Source organism: Abrus precatorius, unplaced genomic scaffold (assembly GCF_003935025.1).
Source record: "Abrus precatorius isolate BTA unplaced genomic scaffold, Abrus_2018 Scaffold8, whole genome shotgun sequence".
NCBI classification, from domain to species: Eukaryota; Viridiplantae; Streptophyta; class Magnoliopsida; order Fabales; family Fabaceae; genus Abrus; species Abrus precatorius.
The window spans coordinates 25,588,752-25,607,422 of record NW_020874428.1 but is presented as its reverse complement, the minus strand read 5'-3'; the positions used below and the strand labels follow the sequence as shown (position 1 = coordinate 25,607,422).

Here is an 18,671-nt window from a genome sequence, read left to right as displayed (position 1 = left end):
ATAAAAAATATAAAAAAAATATTAATTTAAGAGTAAATAAAGTGAGACACATAATTTTTATAATTTTAAATAAATTTTAGTTAATAATAAAGGGTATTAAAAATATATTGTTAACATTTTTCATTTTAAATAAAAATGTAAAATTATTAATTTAATAATTACTAAGGAACTAATTAGTCTCTATATTATTAATATTTTTTATTTTCTCTTTCTTTTTTAAATGTTTGACTTCTTAATAAAAAAAGTTAAAGAAGACATGATAAAAACTGCTTAATTATATTTTTGATTCTTATAAAAATAATACTTTTATAACAAGTTTTTTTAATTTTTTTTATTAAGAGTCAAGCCTTAAATTTTTGAAAAAGTTGGAATATAATTTTTGTCTTTAATTTTAACCAAATGTGCCCTATGTCATTCTTAGGCTTTTATCAAGTTCTGAACAGACATTCTTTTTTGTTCAGTCTGAGATATAGATACATTAACCAAACATTCGCTGCAAATTTATTCTTGAACTATGGTCAAATTATGAATGTAAGTATTTATTATTTTTTATTTCATGACAACCTTTGAGTGTGAATCAAGTTAAAAATTATAACCAATTATTCACTATAAACATATTTATTCTGTTTCTTCTTTGACAATCTATTGTGATCCAATTACGATACAAATTATACTTTAATTAAGTATCCAATGTAAAATATTCTAAAGCTTTCATGTTAATTAAAAAAATGGAATCCTATTTTCCTTACAAATTAAAAATAAAATATATACTTTATAAGAGAAAATTTTCTAATTTCTTATATTATTATACAAGTTACAACAAGAATTTGAAGCAAAATATTTTGTAAGATTTTAGGCATGATTTGAACATGTGACTAATTGAATTGATAAATATCAATTCAAACTTAAAATACATTATATTATATAAGGATAGAAACAAATACATTATTATTGTTTTTTCCCTCAATTTTAAACATTTTTATCTAATATAATAAGTTATTATTATTAATAAAATTTCTTATTTAAATAATTACTTTATTTTCTCATCTCTAAAATAATTGTGAAAAACATAATTATTAAACATTTTTCTTTAATATTTTTTTTAAAAAGGAGTTTTTAAAAGTTAATTTACAAAATATTTTTTAAAAAACTAAAATAGAATCAAACCAACTTTATGTTTATATTACTTTAATAACTTTTTTTACATGCTTACAGTGAAGTTTAATGTCCAAATGTGAGTATTTTTTTCAAAAATAATGGAATCGTGACTTCAAGATGAGAAAATATCAACAAGACAAGGATTAAATTCGATGATGCATGATTGAAGCATTGTTCCACAGCATAAGATACATGACGATCTTTAATATTTTTTTTTCCACAAAAACCATTTCTGAATTAAATTATGTTTAGAGATTTTTTTTTATGACCAATTATTTGTGATTTTAAGATCTTAAACCGTGAAAAGTAAAAGAATAACCAAGTTAACTTGAACTTACAATGTTATGTTTAAATTAGGAATAAGAAAAACAAGAACTAATACACAAGACCAAGAACAAGAATATGAACAATAAACAAAACCGAGAGCCAAGAAACAAGAACTACACCGAGAAACAAGAAAAAGGAATCAGACCAAGAACAAAGAGCCAAGAAGAGCATGGCTTTATTAGTTTCCCTAACAAAATAGCTCCTTTTAAACCAAGAAGAATCAAGAAACAAGAAAAAAGAACCAAGAAGATCAATAAACAAGTAACAAGAATCAGAACCAAGAACCAAGAACTAAGAAAGAAGAAAATCAAGCATCAAGAAGAAAAAAAAAAGAGATGCAAAAGGAGGGAGAGGGGAAGAAGAATCAAGCAACAAGAACTAGAACCAAGAAGAAGAATCAGACAACAAGAACCAGAACCAAGAAGAAGAAGAATCAGGCAACAAGAACCAAAACGAAGAATGGAGAAGAAAAAGAAGAATCAAACAGCAAGAACCAAAACAAGCAGAAGAAGAATCAGGTAACAGAAACCAAAAGCTAGAACCAAGAAAGGAGAAGTAGGGGGAGAAAGAAGGACAAGGAGAAAGATGAAATAGAAAAATACTCTTAGCCATAACCTTCCTGAAAACATCGAGTAAAATCGTTTCCATCTAACATTCTATGTTTTTCATGTTTTGGAGATAATTTAAGGAAAGACAAAATGATGCAACCCCCAAACAAGAACCAGAACCAAGAAGAAGAAGAATCAAGCAACAAGAACCAAAAGAAAGGAGAAGCAAAAGAACAAGAACCAAGCAGAAGAATCAGGCAACAAGAACCAAAACCTAGAACCAAGAAAGGAGAAGCAAGAGGAAGAAGAAAAAGGAAATAAGATATAAAAATACTCATGATTAGCCATGACCCTCTTGAAAGTGGATTCAGTGAAACAATGTGAGTAGACGCATTTCCACCTAATATTCTAAGTTTTTCATGTTCTGGAGATAATTTTAGGAAAGGCAGAATGGTGCAACCGCCAAACAAGAACCAGAACCAAGAAGAAGAATCAGGCAACAAGAACCAAAACCTAGAACCAAGAAAGGAGAAGCAGGAGGAGGAAGAAGGAAAAGGAGAAGGATGAGATAGAAAAATACTCTTGGTTAGCCATGACCCTCTTGAAAATGGATTCAATGAAACAATGAGTAGAGACTCATTTCCACCTAACATTCTTAAGTTTTCCATGTTTTGGAGATAATTTTAGGAAAGGCATAATGATGTAACCCCAAACAAGAACCAAAATCAAGAAGAATCAAGCAACAAGAACCAGAACCAAGAAAGAAGAAAAAGAATAAGAATCAAGCAGCAAGAACAAGAACCAAGTAGAAGAAGAATCAAGCAACAAGAACCAAGAAAGGAGAAGCAAGGAGCAGGAAGAAGGAAAAGGAAAAGGATGAGAGAGAAGAATATTTGTGGTTAGCCATGACCACCTTGAAAATGAATTCAATGAAACAAAATGAGTAGACTCATTTCCACCTAACATTCTAAATTTTTCATGTTTTGGAGATAATTTTAGGAAAGGCAAAATGATGCAACCCTCAAACAAGAATGAGAAAATGAATGAGGATTCTGTCGGTATATAAGATGGAACTTGAATAAGCTGAGCATTATACTGAAGGAGTAATTTAATAGCATCACAAACAAGTGCTAGATATATAACATAATAATCATTCCACATAGGTGACATAAACTGGCAATTGCATGCCCCTTTGTACAAAGAATTTGCCAAAACGGTAATTAAAATTTCCTCACTGTATTTGTTTCTTCAACAACAAAATTCCCCATCTATTGACATGACATATAATTACACCAAACTCCACCTCCTCCCCTAAAGAAACAAAGGAAATCAATGAAGAAAAAGAAAACCTGGTGACCAAAAGGAACGCTTTTCATTTTAACTCCAACCAACTTTCACTACCAAAAGAGAAGAAAAAATTTAAATAGAAACAAAGAGAATGAAGCAGTCCATGGACCTTAAAGGATACAAATATATGCAATAAGTCAAAGGATATACAACATGTCAGCCAAAATTCTTCCACACGGATTTTATGAAGCACCTATTTGGCCAGTCAACTCCATGATGGTGATGATGGTTTATAGACAAAGTCCTGGGAAGTTGTAGAACCATAATTCAAATCAAGATTATGGAGCTGTTCCATCAACTGGGAACGCCGTTCTTTGAAAAAATCAAGACGAGTAGTTAACTCTACTAATGTTGAAGATGCTACAGATGGATGTCTTCCATATTCTGCCACCTGAAGCCAATGCTACAAGGTTAGATCCTAATAATTACAAAGCAGAGAAAGATTGCTACAGTAACATATTATCAAAAATGTAATTACGATCCTCACAGGTCTGACAAAATGGATAAAATTATGTCAATAAAATTTAGAACAAGACCCACTTTCCAAGGCACATTTCTGTATCTTAATTCTTACCTCTGCTGCCCTTGAGGTGGAGGGCAATGAGCCAGAATCAACAGCACAGATATCATCTACAGACATGCTTGTTGATGCCTCAGTACTTTTCGAATCACTAGGACTTGAGTCTATAAATTGCTTTCGAGAAGGTTGTCTACTACCATTACCAGATGCCAATACTTGTCCTTTGATATTTCTCCAATCAGAGCCCAACAAACTCTCCTGTTGAAAAGAAAAGGCAAAATTTATGTGTTAGTGAAGCAAGAGTGCTCAAAACCATAAAATAATATATCATTCACAAGTAATGGACTAAATTTATCATAAAAAGAAGAAACAATAAGAGACAGAATGGCCTTAAACACTTAAAACAGACAGTGAGACAGGAATAAAGGGGCCCTCAAACTATCAAGTTAGCATTAGCTGCATGATTTTGAGGAATGAATAATAACAATGCTAATGGTATGGTATATCAAGAGTCCCAAATATTACAGTGTACAACTTATTTAATTTTTTTTCCTAATCCTCAGGCTATCAATGGACATAATAAATATAAAATTTATTCTACTTTAAGCCAAAACTGCAACTTCTTAGCTGATGGTTCAGTAACAATCAAGAAAAGTTTTAGGCAGCTAGGGTCAAACCATTTAATACAATTTCTCTTGGTTATAAAGAGAGAATGAATTTTACAGCAAAAAACAAGGGAAAAAAACATAGAAATGTTGTTTCTCCATTATTGAGGTTGTTTATGGAACTACATATTCAAGTACCAACTCATGTAATCATTTAAATACTAACAGGAAGCAGTTGAAAAGGTTAGTAACGATCTTGATTATGTTTTTACCAAATTTCATCTTTGAGAAATAGACTATAGTAAGAAATACCTCAGTCCTTTGTTTCCTTTCATGATTACAAAAGGCCAAGGTTGAATCAAAATCTTGCTGTAGAAATCTCCTGCATAAGTTAAAAAACCTTGTATAACTACCAAAGGATTTAACAAGTTCATATGGTTTTTCAATTAAAAGGCAGGTCCCATAAAATTTAAATCAAATTTAAAGAACTGAACTGCATCAAGAAACTAATGCTCAGGTCCAGAAAAAAAAATTCAGTTAAAAATTTCAAATGAATGCCATAGGGTGAGTACTGTACAACTACACTGGCAGACGATAAAATTATACAAAGAATCCTTTATAAGGGAACCAAGAAAAGAGAAAATTGAAAGATTACAACATTATTTTTTGGAAAATTTCTCTGATGACAACTGCAATATTGAGTATCAATGCTGGAGTCAAGTTCCCGTGGAACTGACACCAATTTGAAGTACATCATAAACAGTATCCATTCTAGAGACATCATACAGATTCCATATCTTTCTTACTATTAGAGATAACATAGGTCTGGGTACTCACTGTTGAGGATGATTTTGGGCATGTTGGTACCGATCACCCACGTCAGTAAGTGAACCATAGTGATGCTGTCTTTGCTGATTAAGTTGATGATGGAGTTCTGCAACCTTCTGTTTCAACCTGGCCACATCAGCTTCAGCAAGTGCAATCTCCTCTAGCTCAGCCTTTGTCTGTGCATCAGCAGATTTTTGTACAGATTATGTGTACTGAGAAAGTAATCAAAAGGGAAAAAGAATAGCAAACTTTACAAGAATATGAAAGCACCTTGGAATCCATGCCACGTGAATTGGAAAGCTGTCCTGAAGACATGCTCAAACCAACCTCCAATGCAGCTCTAAGATCCCTCTCAGCTTGCAATTGTTCTTGCAATCTTGAAACCTTTAGATTAAAAATCACTCAGATCTTATTAAAGAACCAAAATTATGAGGCGATACATCCATTTGAAAAATAAAAAAATCAAACAAACAAATTGAAGAAAATATGACAAGAAGATGCAGAAAGAAAATAAAAAAGATATAATTAGCCAAAGAAATGAAAATAAAATGAACTATTAAGAAATATTTGATATTAAAACTGACAAATTCAAATTAGAGATAGATATATTAGTAATGACTAATGAGTACATCTTGTTCAAGTGCCAAGCGCCGCTCATGCAAAGCTTGCTTCCTTCTCTCTAAGCTTGCTTGTAAAATTGCATTGCCTCTAGCCTAAATTGAAAACAGGGACCAAATCCATTAAAGAAAAAACATCTATGTTATATGATTTGGCATAAAATAAGTTGGCATAAGAAATTTACCTCCTTTGCAATTCTGTGTTGCAAATCACTTTTTGCAATCTCTAGCCTCTGAATAGCAAGCCTACAGACATCAGTAGCATTGTGTTTATTTGTTCTCAAGGAAAGATAAACAGACTCAGAGACTATAGTGCACAAAACTAAAATAATGCGAGTCACATAATGCAAGGAGCTAACAATACATGGTTGTTAAGGCTGAAGAAAAGGCAAACTCAGTCTAACAGAACCTATCCAATCAACGAATGACTTGAATTCTATCAAGAATCACATTGAGAGCACATTCTGAAATAAGAAAAAACAGTACAAAGCGAAGTATCTTACTCCTCTTCTCCAGAAGAATCAACTGATTCCACTGACGGTGTCTTCCTCGCCTGCTTAAATCAGAACAAATTATCAGATGGCAAGTATTTACCTTGTAGACACAAAACTACAAAACTAGGAAGAAAATATCAGTTTTGCCTCCCATAACAAAATTTAAGCATATCCACTGCTAACATGTTAGTCTGCATATTCAGTTTTGCCCTATAATGGTTGTTAGTGTCAGTGTGTATCCTGTGACAAATTAAATCTATATTCAGTTATTCACAATGTGCATTTTTAGGTCTCCTATAAGTAGTTAGGCAGTACATGGTCAAAAAATAACTACTCACATTGCTCCTTCCCCAGAATGTTGACCGCTTAGAACTGAAACTAGCACTACTAGCTTTACCAGTTTGCTTTGCAGAACCTGATTCAATTCCAGGCATCGGTAAATGGTTGCCAGGGTCCATAGAAGATAAAATCTCACCCATAGAACGATAAGATTCAGTGGAAGGCAACAAATTTGGAGCATCACTTTCATCAACTGGGTTTTCACTGCCCTTTCTTTGTTTGTTTTGATCCTCAGACAGCTGGGTATCTGGGACAGCATTCAGATTTGCATTTTCAGTCTTAGCATGGTTACTACTAGAGGATCCAACATCAGAATCATCACCTCCGAACGCCTGCAGGAGCACAAAAAAAATTAAAGAGGATAAAGGGAAAAGATAACATTGCTAATCACAGGAAGAGACCAATACAAATAAATCTCTCCCTAGCTTGGTTATACATACATACATATCTACGAACACGTTTAATTCCCCTATATTAAGGGTTTACTGCATAAATTTCCTATGTGACTATATCATGAAAACATAAAATCTCCTTGTACGTATAAAAATGATACAACTAAATCCAGAGGTGTCAGGCAGAAGCACAACAGATTTGTTGACTCACCTATTAGCTTGAAGATATTTATGGTCAATGTCATTCCCATCCTTCCCCACTCTTTAGCCTCATGTTGGGAAAAATATAACAAAACTTTCATTTTTGGTAGACTAACCTTCAACTCAAACAGTGTGGCACTGAATGAAACTCCAATTCAGGGTAAGAATGACATTTGACCACAAAACATCCACGAACTAATTGCTATGTTAAAGAATCTTTAGGCAGATTTCATAATAGAAGAGAAATTTGTACAATAAAAGAGATTATTTTTGGTTTGACAAATAAAAATACATCAGACATAAATATACGACACAATCAGAAAAATAGAGGAAATAAGAGACCACATGAGATAACCTTGTAATCATAAAGATCACTGCCAGCATAACCACTACTTTCGCTCAATTTTCCACTATGAACACGATCAGCATCATCATCTGTCTCATGATCAACTTCATTCTCTGCATCATGATAACCATTTTCTTTCACATCTATATTATCATCATCAGTGGAATCTTCACTCCCACTGTTTTCAACCCTAGAATCTGCTGAAATGGAACATCTTTGTATGTTTTCTTCCTGAAAAAGCAGATAAAAATTAGGTTGGGTAGCAGAATTGAATCAAGGAAAAAGAGTAGTTTTAAGAAGTGCAAAAATTTAGCAAGCACTGCTAACTGACCATGGGTAAATCATTAGTCACATGAAAACAGAAGTTAATTTTACTTGTATTATAGAAACAACATATAGTGCAAGAGGTCAAACCGTTTTAGCTCAGTATAAAATATTATATATCTGAATTTTGTAGCAACAGTTATCTTGATATACCAGTTCCACAGCAAAGCCTTAAAGTAAGTTGCATCTTTGATACAAGCAAAAGAAGCTCATATAAGGACAAAAAGAAATGGTGAGACTGAAAGTAATTAGGATTCAGGCCAAATGCAACATAAATGCTCCAACTTTCAGTTACTTTTCGTTACGCAAACCAGAAAGCAATTTTGAATACAGGTAGGTTCAGTGTTTCTTACATCAAATATATTCTCATACTCCTCCAACAAAGTGGTAATAATTGCTTGAGCATTATTAGCAGCATTAGCAGCAGCAAGAAGCTGAGCTGAACTATCACCACTGACATCAAATTCATCCTCTAGTTCACATTCTCCAGCTAGCAAAGGCCGTAAGAGCAAGGGTGCCATGCAAGCAGCAACAGCAGATGGAGTCATCCTATTTTCATGAGAATGAGAACCAATCATGTGCATCATCTTCAGAATTCTGCAAAGGTAGAGATTACAACAATTATATAATGGAGAACTAATTATCTGTTTGTACAATTACTGTATATTTGTCATTTTAGATTATATAAATGCAAATCCTCAGGTTAAAGCAGCAAATTTAAGGTATTATTTTATACATTTCAACATAATAATAACGGCAATAGGTTATTGCTTGTCACCAATTTAGATATTATCATAAGTAACTAACTAAAATTTCACAGCAACGGAGGTGAAGGTGAGTTTAGCTTAGGGTAAGGGCAGCAATAAAAAGTTTTGTAAAGTTCCTTTTAATGTACTTAGTAGAGATTATTGGTTAAGTTAGATAAACCAGAACAAAATATCAAAACCATTAATATTCCATTATATATCATCATCAGCAGGGGGGTGGGGGGTGGGAGGAAGAGGGAGAGAGGACCTCTGCAATAAACGTCGATTTGGCTCTGGAAAAGTCTCCAATATAGCACAGCGCATTGCATTAATCCTAGCTTCCTTGCGATCAATTTCTTGTAAAACAAAAACAGTAACAATAATATTAACTTCTCAAGTATAGATTCACATCCAAAGAACTAGAGCAATGCAACAAAACTTGGCAACTGAAAGGTTTATGAAGGAAGATAACAAAAGCATTAGACATGTCAACATCAGCAACTTTGCATATCACAGACAAGATGCATATATTAAAGTGTGGGAAAAAAATAGGCGAGATTCAAATAGGACTGTCAAGGAGAGTAACTAACACGAAACACTCATTTGGTCTGTGTTTTTACCAAACTTTTATAGCTCCAGGGGGGCACCTTTTGCTCATCATATGGTGCTTTCATTAGAACATACTTGTTCACATGTATGACATAACACACTAAAGAAATTGCACTAAAAGGAAGAACCCATCCACATTTCAATATTTAGCAGCAAATCTTCAATATTAGCAGCTTTTTTTTAAAGAAGGTTTAATTATATTTTCCAAAGTTCAAACATACTTCATATGAAAAAAGCAGTAGATGATATTCAACCTCACATTTTCAAAATGTAGAATCACTCACCTATTACTGGAAATTATGAAGGAATGGCATAAAATAGTTCAAGTACCAATAAGGCTTTCTTACCATGAGTTATTTATACAATTTACATTGCAAACATTTCCATGGCCATTACATATTTTCCATTATATAACCAAATTTAGTAAACATTCAGTAGAATCATAAGAAAAAGTAAAAATAAAAACAAGAGCATAAACAAAAAGAGCAATCAGCAGCATTTCACTAGAATAACAAACATATATCGTCTATTCTTAGAAACTCAACCATAAAGAAAAAAACATAAAGCTCAACTTACTATAAGCCTCCAACAAAGCAGTGCAGCATGAAGCGGGAACTGGAGAGGAGGGAAGCTCCCTCAGAACATGCTGTAAATGTAGCCAGTGGATTGTCATTAAACAAAATGCATAATCCAACATAACATAAAAAATCCGGTTACATATTGAATTGATTGTAACAAAATTACAGCTGCTTCCAAATCAGGCTTTTACTAATCCTTAAGGCAGATGAAAAGAGTGCATGATAGTATGTTCAACATATAGCATTTACATTCATTAAACCACCAATTATAAAAAAACAAAAAGTATATATACCTTAACACAGTCACCAACAACATGGGCATCCTCCTCAGGACCAAATTCAGTCTTGCCTGGAAATCAATTGAAAATAATTCATTCATAAGTTTCATGCATTGAAAAAAAAAATCCATTAAACAAGTGTTTAAGCCTGTATTTTATCTTGGGAAATACTAACCACACACTCTTTCAAACACACTATTATTGACTGAAATTTATTGAAAACCATGATATTATTATTTGGGTCCCACATCATATTTAATGAGGTTCAATCATAATTTTTTGATTCCCAATAAATCTCAAGCAGTAATATAGTGTTTAAAAAGCACAGTTATTAATCTTGGATAAGGGCGCATAGTGAATGACTCTCAACGCTATAATGGGATAGCATATAATGGGATTACCACTATTATAATTTTTTTTTTAATATGGATATACAATATATAGATATGCAGATAATTATCTATATGATGATAAATAAATATTAATAAATAAAGCATATGAATATTTATCAACAAAAGGCATAGGTCTTAAGCAAAACATACAAATAAATAAATTAGATGATGCCAATGCTAGCTGTCCGCTATTGCTTAGAAGACACAATAAAAACCCAATAACGAAGATAACAGAGGCAGCACTGCAGAATCAAATAATAGAGAGAAGAAAGGAAGTGGATTTTGCCAGAGAGGGTGGCTCCACTGAACTGGAGATTGTTGCAAAGAAAAACAGAGACAAAGATGAGAGGAGGGAGAGTTGAACAGAGAAGAGAAGAAAAACATCAGGAAAAAGTGGGGTTATGTCTAAAAACTGGAAAGACTATTCTACCCTAAATAAAAACCTCAAAACTGTCATCTTAAGGGCGAAAAGGAAAAATCAGCTTATTTCTAAAAGGTTAGAAGTCTTTTTACCCTTAAAAACCCTAAAATCTGCTGGTAGAAAGGAAAAGTTGGCATCTTTCGCTGTGGTGATGCTATTGTGCGGCGAAAGGGCACATTTTGGGCCGCAAATACAGCTGTGATGGCAAAACGCCCTGCTATGCCAGATCTGTGGTGGCCAAAGGCTGCTATGCACCGTCTTTATCATGCACTATTGACAACTATGTTAAAAAGTGTAAGTTCTTGTCATTCTCCTATTATCTTTAATGGTCTTTCACTGAGCATTGAACTATGAAAACAATCAAAATCCTGGTGGCAGATTGTAAAAAGAACCACTAATTTAGAGCTGTGTAAACATGGTTATGCTTGGTTAGAGATATCTTTTACCCCTCTCTAAACCATCTTTGTTATTTAGATATTTGGACTTACGAAATTTAGATTTCCTTTCCACCATAGTATTTTTCTCCATTGTTGCTTTGAAGCCCAATTAACTTTATTGATTTTATCTATCATAATAGTCAATAGTGGGTGGAGCAGCATGGCGCTGCTATGGAGACCCAATAGCATCACGGTTTGGCAGAGCAGCTGTTGCGCCACGAATCACGGCCAAAAATGGAAGAAATCACAGCTGTCATGGCCGCTTTTCTATTCTTGCTGAAATTCCGAACTTGCCATCTGTTTTTGAATGTTGGAAAACTTTTAAGGAGGACAATCTTGGGATTTCTCCCCTTTCTTATTTTCTAATATCTTCTCCCTCCCTTTTTTGCAAGCCCTAAGCTTCTCATTTTATCTCTCAGCTCTCCTCTCACATCTCTCATTTCATCTTTGTTCTCCACAATTTCATCTTCAGCGAGGCTTCTAACGCGACAAAGACGTTTTCCGTTCATTTTCATCTCCTATGAAACCTCCAATGTGACCCAGATTGTTTTCAGTCATCTTCTTCGAGTTTAGCAAAGGTTCCAATGTCACCTAGACATTTAAACGGTCATCTTCTACATCTCTGGTAAACTTTCCGATGAATGAACCTTCTTCTTTTTTTTTTCTATTTTCTTTCTTTGTTTTGATTCTTCTACTCTATTCTGTTTCAAATTTCAAAGTTTAAAATAGAAGCAATGATTGCTCTTGCACCCTTCTTTGTTTGTTATTTATTTCCTTTTTTTATTTGAGTTTCCTTTTTTGTTTTGTTCCAACTTTGTGTATTAATTTTATATTTTTCAACATGTATATGTGTATTAAAACTTTAGCGAGGCTTCTAACGCGACAAAGACGTTTTCTGTTCATTTTCATCTCCTGTGAAACCTCCAATGTAACCTAGATTGTTTTCTGTCGTCTTCAAGTTTAGCAAAGGTTCCAATGTCACCTAGACATTTAACCAATCATCTTCTACATCTCAAGTAAACTTTCTGGTGAATGAACCTTGTTTTTTTTTTTTTTTCTATTTTCTTTCTCTGTTTTGATTCTTCTACTCTGTTCTATTTCAAATTTCAAAGTTTAAAGTAGAAGCAATGACTGCTCTTGCACCCTTTGTTGTTTGTTATTTATTTCCTTTTTTGTTTTGTTCCAACTTTGTATATTAATTTTATATTTTTCAATTATCCCCACTATAACATTTTTAAGGTTGGTCGCTCTACGTCGCTATCCAGAATTGACTACTATGTTATCTATACCAATAATCTACTCTCTTCAAATGCACAGAGTGCTAGGGCATTTAAGATAACTATTAGTACCTTGCTCATATTCTTGAACTCTTCGATCTACTTCCTCAACATCCGCAGACTGCCGCAGTATTCCTTCAACTTTAGTTCCTACAAGTTAAAAATAGCCAAATCAGCAGAAACCGTTTAACAAAAAATAGGGTAGAACGTGTTTCATGCAATTAACATTTTTTTCTTCGCCATTATGCATTTCCAACATGCCATATCAATAACATATGCAGTCATTATTAAACTAAAAAAATTCTGTTTTGCCGATAGACAAGCTAAAGGGTCCAATATGCTTCAATAATTGCACTTATTAAGAAAAGACTAAGCCTAACTCTCAAAAGATTAAGCACAGTTTACATGAGCTAGGCCTACTAGCCAACAAGTTTTGAACCAGCTGCTTACTAAGAAATAAAACTTAATTCCTAAAATTTGAAACATGAGAGGATAAAAAGTGAAATGAAATGCAAATGCAATTACACATGTCTTAGAAAATAACTTACCATACTTCTCTAGAAACCGAAGAGCTTTTTCGAGGAAAGATGGGCCTCCATCAATATCTTCCAGTGCAAGCAGAATTGGTCTTCCAACAACCAAAGACTTAAGAGGACGCTTGTCTCTCCCTGGGCATGGGCATAAAATATAGTGAAAATGGGGACAAATTCATTTTTATCAAAAAATAAATAAATTAGGAAGACAAAAGTTCATGCATACCAACAAATAAAATGTTAAAAATTTTAACATAAAAAAGCACAGAAGCCTACAGTAACACACCCAACATAACAGAAACAACACAATAATAGACACATAAATAAAATAAGATTATAATAAGATTTAATGAATAATGAGTACACACATTGATGGAAAGACCCTTCAATAGAATCACTAGTGTCACTCCGAAAAATTCCATTGTGTCCCATAACAAGAGCAGCACTTGGTGCTTGTGCAAGGGCTTGTTCAAGAGCCGTCTTCCATTCAAACAAGTCTTCTGATGTCTCAGCCTGATATTTGAAAGTTATATGGACTAACAATCAATAAGGCACTTAGAAGTAGAATAATTGAATTGAATTCCAGTCTGCTTAAGAATATTACAAATGAATCACCTTAAGGGTGAATGCCCGCCCATCTCGTCCGTCTGGAAATAATACCGTAAGCAGCTTTTTGTCTTCCCTAACAACAACACTGGAAAACAAAATTCAAAATTTTAAGACAAATCATAAAAATGTATAACTGCAAAAACACAATTTATCAAACATACCTCCCTGAATTGTTTAAGTCAATACCCCCCAGTGTCAGGTTTACTTCACCACCTCTCTGTGGAAGGGCACTCTACATGACCAATCAAAGTAACATGATCATAAATAATAATGACAACAACAAGCAACTCTGATGTATTTGAGTACAAAAAAACAGAACCAAATAGATGAAGATGTTCAGTATTATCCAATCTTAACAAAGGCCTACAGTCACATCTTACTTGCTAATAAGAAACATGCGGTAAATAAAATGCCATTTTTCCAAAACAAAACTGCACAAATAAATCCATAATATGATGTTCATATATCAAGAAAGCTTCATCAATAACTATATTATTCCTTGTCTGCAAAATCATAATCCATAGTCATCTGCTTAATAGAAAGATGACTCAAAGAAAAACTGAAGAAAAGAACATTAAATGATATCCAAGTAAAAATCTTAACAAGAATGAAAAAGATTTGAGTGATACTAACAGGATCATTTTTGAAAAAAACCAATGACGTGCGTGTGAGTATAAACCACCGCTTCTTCCAAGACTTCCAGCCTATTCCTACAAAAGTTCAAAACAGGAAAGCATAGATAAATTCTTATATCATTGATTTATTTGGATAAAATAAATATCATCCACAGAGAACAGAAGATACCAAAATAAACAAAAAAAAAAGTTATTTATCCTCTCAAGGGAATCATAAAATAAACAAGAACAGGGTGAGAAAGATTCGGAAACCAACCTTTTGAAGATATGAAAAGTGGGCCACTTTTGAAAACCTGCCAAATGGTAAACATCTGTTAGGAACCACAAGGTAACTTCTGATTACAACTTACTGAAATCAAACAAGTGCGACCAAAATGCATACCACACCCCCCCCCCCAAAAAAAATAAAAATTAAAGAACAGCACAACTTCTTCAGATATATCAAAAACTCTATATTGCTTTACTACTTTTTCCTCATTTTGACAGTGTAGTTTAACAAATGGGTGTGTAAAGGGTTTCAATTAATGGACTAAATTGTCCAACACTTTTTCTTTTTGCTAGTCCCACATTGCTTGCCAATTTGTTTGGTATTCCAAACTGGCAAACCCCTTCTTAAATTTAACAAGAGTAACAAAAAAACATGAGTTCAAAGGTGCCAGTCTCAGCCTCCAACATCCCAGCACTTGTCAATTACACTGCCCACATAATCCATTTCCTCATCACAAACTTACAAATGTGCAACTTTCTCCCATCAACTAAAATAACTCGCACCGAAAAGTTTGGAACAAAAATTCAAAAGAAAAAAAAAAAAAAACTAACCAAATTGGATAATTTTTAATTCCACCAACCTAGTACTTCGCTGCCTATGTTGCTAAAAATCCTAATTTCAACTAGACCTAGCTAAATTACACTCTGCACATAGTTCCTCATCAAACTCAACCACAAGGAAAACAAACCAGCAAGGCCAGACTCGACTTCCTTCACTTCCCTAGCACATTTTCTAGGAAACTAACACGAACGCAGGTCAAACCAAATGTGTCCCAGTTCAGGCAACAAACCAATTCCTTTAAAAATCACAACTTTTTCTTCAAACTCAAATTCCCATTAGCTACTGTATGCATTAACTCAAAATTCAATTTTTTTTACAGAAAAATGAAAAGAATCTTTGCAGCTGATTGATTCCCTCCAAAATAAAACATACCGTATTAGATGCCCCAGGTCGAGGTCTCTCAAAAGCCGCTAAAGGAGCAGACATTTCCACACACACACACACAGAGACGCAGTATCACTGAAGAACCCGCATTGCCAATTTGTTCAAACCCCAACAAAAACCATCACCCCAAAAAGGAAGCAAAAATGAAGAACAGTTTCAACATTTCAAACCCCACAAAAGCAATCCCAGTTCCCCATTCAGTCAACCCATCAAAGAGATCAACGAGTGGGTTCCAACTACAACAGCAACAACACCAAAATCCTTGAGATCTGACCCAAAAGCCACAAACTTTCAGGACTTAGGGTTCATGGGTACATCAGATTCACCCGTCACATCAAAATCCCAACTTGATTTTATCCCAACAAAGGGCCAAGGCTCTCCCTTACTGGCTTTCAATTTTCCTGCACTTTCTGGGTGATTTTCTCGCACTTTCTGATGAGATTAGGTGAGAGGAAGAAGCAACAGTGGTTGCGGTAGTAATGTGAAAAATCTCAAGAGAAGGGTTCTTTGCTTTTCACCTACTTCTGGTGTCTCCGAGTGCTTGTGAAGGTAGAGAGAGAAAGAGATGAAGGGGATTGGGTCCGATATAGTCAAGTTTAAGTCTTGTCAGGTAACAGTCCAATGAAAATGTGACACGTCATCAACTTACCAGAGTTAGTGCCCGTAAATTATGAATGTTACCTAAACACATAAATAATGGTCTCAGATGGATGGTTAGATTTTGGTTTGGAATGGTAATTCAGATTCATTCACCTCTTTAAAATTTGTATGTACTTTATAACTATTAAAAAACTTTGGGCAAAAAATCACATAAAATAGCACTTTTTTTGAAAAAATAGTTTAAAATTTTAATTTCATTAATTAGGATTAAATTGTTTAATTTCACGAATCGGTAGAATTGCGGTGGAAAAAATAGGTGTGAGAAAGATAATGTAGGGAACATCTCCCTGTGATTCCGTGATTGCCTCTTCTGTTCTGCACATGAGCCTCTAAGCCCTATGATGAAACTCCTAGAATATGCTGTAAGGCATGCTTTTCTCTTCTTTATTAATTTTGTTTAAAAAGGGCAATTTTAGTTTATGATGAAATGGATTTGAACGTGGGTAATGCAAAATATGTTTAACATCGATGTTTATGGTCAATCAATGCAATAAATGAGATGCATTAAGTCAAATTATAAAAGAAAATGGTTTTATTGTAAATTAGGACATTCAAAACAGATATTATTGTAACAAATATGAAAATTAAGGCATTGCCAAAAATATTAATTACTATGTCGTTCAACAAATCATGATTAAGAGCGCCGTGTAAATATGAATTTGAAATTTACTCTGTTTAAAGATAAGATAAAAAAGCTTGCTAAGGTGTCTCTTTATTAAAAAAAATAAAATTGTATTAGTATTATTAAAATTGGTTTAGTATTTCAAAGAGAATCATTAATTCACACCAACAAAAAGTGAGTACCCATAGCATCATAAAAAATATACATGCTCAGCATCTTAAAAGTTTTAATTAAAAAAATACATTAGAATACATTAAAAATCAAGTGTATTATAGTTTTAATAAACCTTAAAATTTCATAATTAGCATCAAGATAACTAATCAATATTTTTTTTCCATTTTTTTAATCGGCATGCCAGTTAGGCAGTAATACAAAGAGCACTTCCACAACTGAAAAAAAAAAGGAAAAAAGAGATGAAAAAGAAACACTACATTGGTCATAATTATAGCTTTGTATTAGAGCCATCTACCCTTCTTTATGTTGTATTTTTCTGGTCTTCATAATGAAAGAAGTTGTCAAAGTTAAAAATGGTCCATTTATTGAAGCTTAGCTTACACTGCAACAAATCCATTGCATACATGTATAGTTATATAATAATATAATGAAAGTGTGATATTGTGATAACAACATTATTTCAATGGTCTTTGTCTCATTGAGCACTTGGCATTGCCTCGTGCGGTGGTACAAAACAAGTGACTTAGGACATAGTTGTTGGAGGGATGACCGGTTTTTAAGGTAACCGGTGCATTGCTACTCTGGACAATTTGTCTGCTTCGGCTAGAACAAGGAAATGGTGAAAGAAGTTAACACTTACTAGCCTTTGTCTTTTGGGTAGCTTTTTCGTGTCACCACCCAACCCATCACATTCTTACACCATCACCTCTCGTGGCCTTAATCACGGTGGTCCAATTTCTTTGCCAATTGAAGCAAATGGAATTTTAAAATAAAAGGCTTTTTTTATAATTTAAAGGGAACACATGAATTGGTAACACATTTTGTACTAAAGAAAAACAAGCTTTGGTTGAACTCATAAATTGCTAGTCCATTTTTATTAAGTGAAGTATTTGCTCAAACTTGTCAATGAGCTACAGGTCAAAGTGGGTAGGAATGGGCAATGGCATAATTTAGGGAGAGGCTAAAATGGTTTTGAAAGAGTTAAAAAAGGAAAGTTAAATATGAGAATGAACATATACTAAAATATCTAAACACTCACACAAAGGGAAAAAACTAAACACGTCTTCTTTTGTCATAGCCCCTAGCAATTTGCACACAAGGAGAGAACATTGCAAGAGGAATGTTACATCCCTATAAAACATCTTTTAATATTCATTATACTTAATGAATGTGATATTGAGAGAGTTTAAAAAGGAATTAATCAGAAGGATTGTTACCCAAAAAATTGTTGAAAATATTTTATGATTTTGTCTGAGAATTTTAAATTTGTGTTCAATTTAAACCAGATATAAACTTGAACAATTTTATGCATGGGGAAAGTTTTGATATGATCATACGACCAATAACTCGAAGTTTCACGTGAAATTTCCATCCCATCAACAAATAGTATGCATTTAGAGTGATGCAAATTTCACATCACCTCTTTTATTAAATGATAGTG

The 18,671-nt window shown here is 33.4% G+C and overlaps 1 protein-coding gene across 1 annotated transcript; it reads right to left on the bottom strand.

Moving 5' to 3' along the window:
• Window positions 1–3,131: 3,131 nt before the first annotated feature.
• LOC113847719 (rho GTPase-activating protein 7) lies at window positions 3,132–16,351 on the bottom strand. Its single transcript, XM_027476969.1, has 22 exons — window positions 15,763–16,351; window positions 14,818–14,854; window positions 14,560–14,636; window positions 14,088–14,158; window positions 13,933–14,011; window positions 13,686–13,830; window positions 13,333–13,452; window positions 12,857–12,934; window positions 10,273–10,328; window positions 9,978–10,047; window positions 9,061–9,148; window positions 8,400–8,643; window positions 7,732–7,953; window positions 6,783–7,115; window positions 6,454–6,503; window positions 6,136–6,196; window positions 5,963–6,046; window positions 5,604–5,717; window positions 5,343–5,509; window positions 4,818–4,887; window positions 3,955–4,158; window positions 3,132–3,771 (listed from the first exon to the last, which is right to left on the bottom strand). Exons 1-22 carry the CDS (start codon window positions 15,814–15,816, stop codon window positions 3,586–3,588), a joined length of 2,610 nt encoding a protein of 869 aa, XP_027332770.1. The 5' UTR covers window positions 15,817–16,351; the 3' UTR covers window positions 3,132–3,585.
• Between the last annotated feature and the right edge of the window lie 2,320 nt (window positions 16,352–18,671).

What these genes read in the sequence shown, in the direction of transcription:
- LOC113847719 (XM_027476969.1), bottom strand. Translation starts at nt 15,816, where the DNA reads ATGTCTGCTCCTTTAGCGGCTTTTGAGAGACCTCGACCTGGGGCATCT. An exon ending in GCTTGGCACTTGAACAAGAT is followed by an intron (nt 5,718 to 5,962) that starts GTACTCATTAGT and finishes TTTAATCTAAAG; the next exon opens with GTTTCAAGATTGCAAGAACA. An exon ending in AAAGGAAACAAAGGACTGAG is followed by an intron (nt 4,159 to 4,817) that starts GTATTTCTTACT and finishes TCTTTTCAACAG; the next exon opens with GAGAGTTTGTTGGGCTCTGA.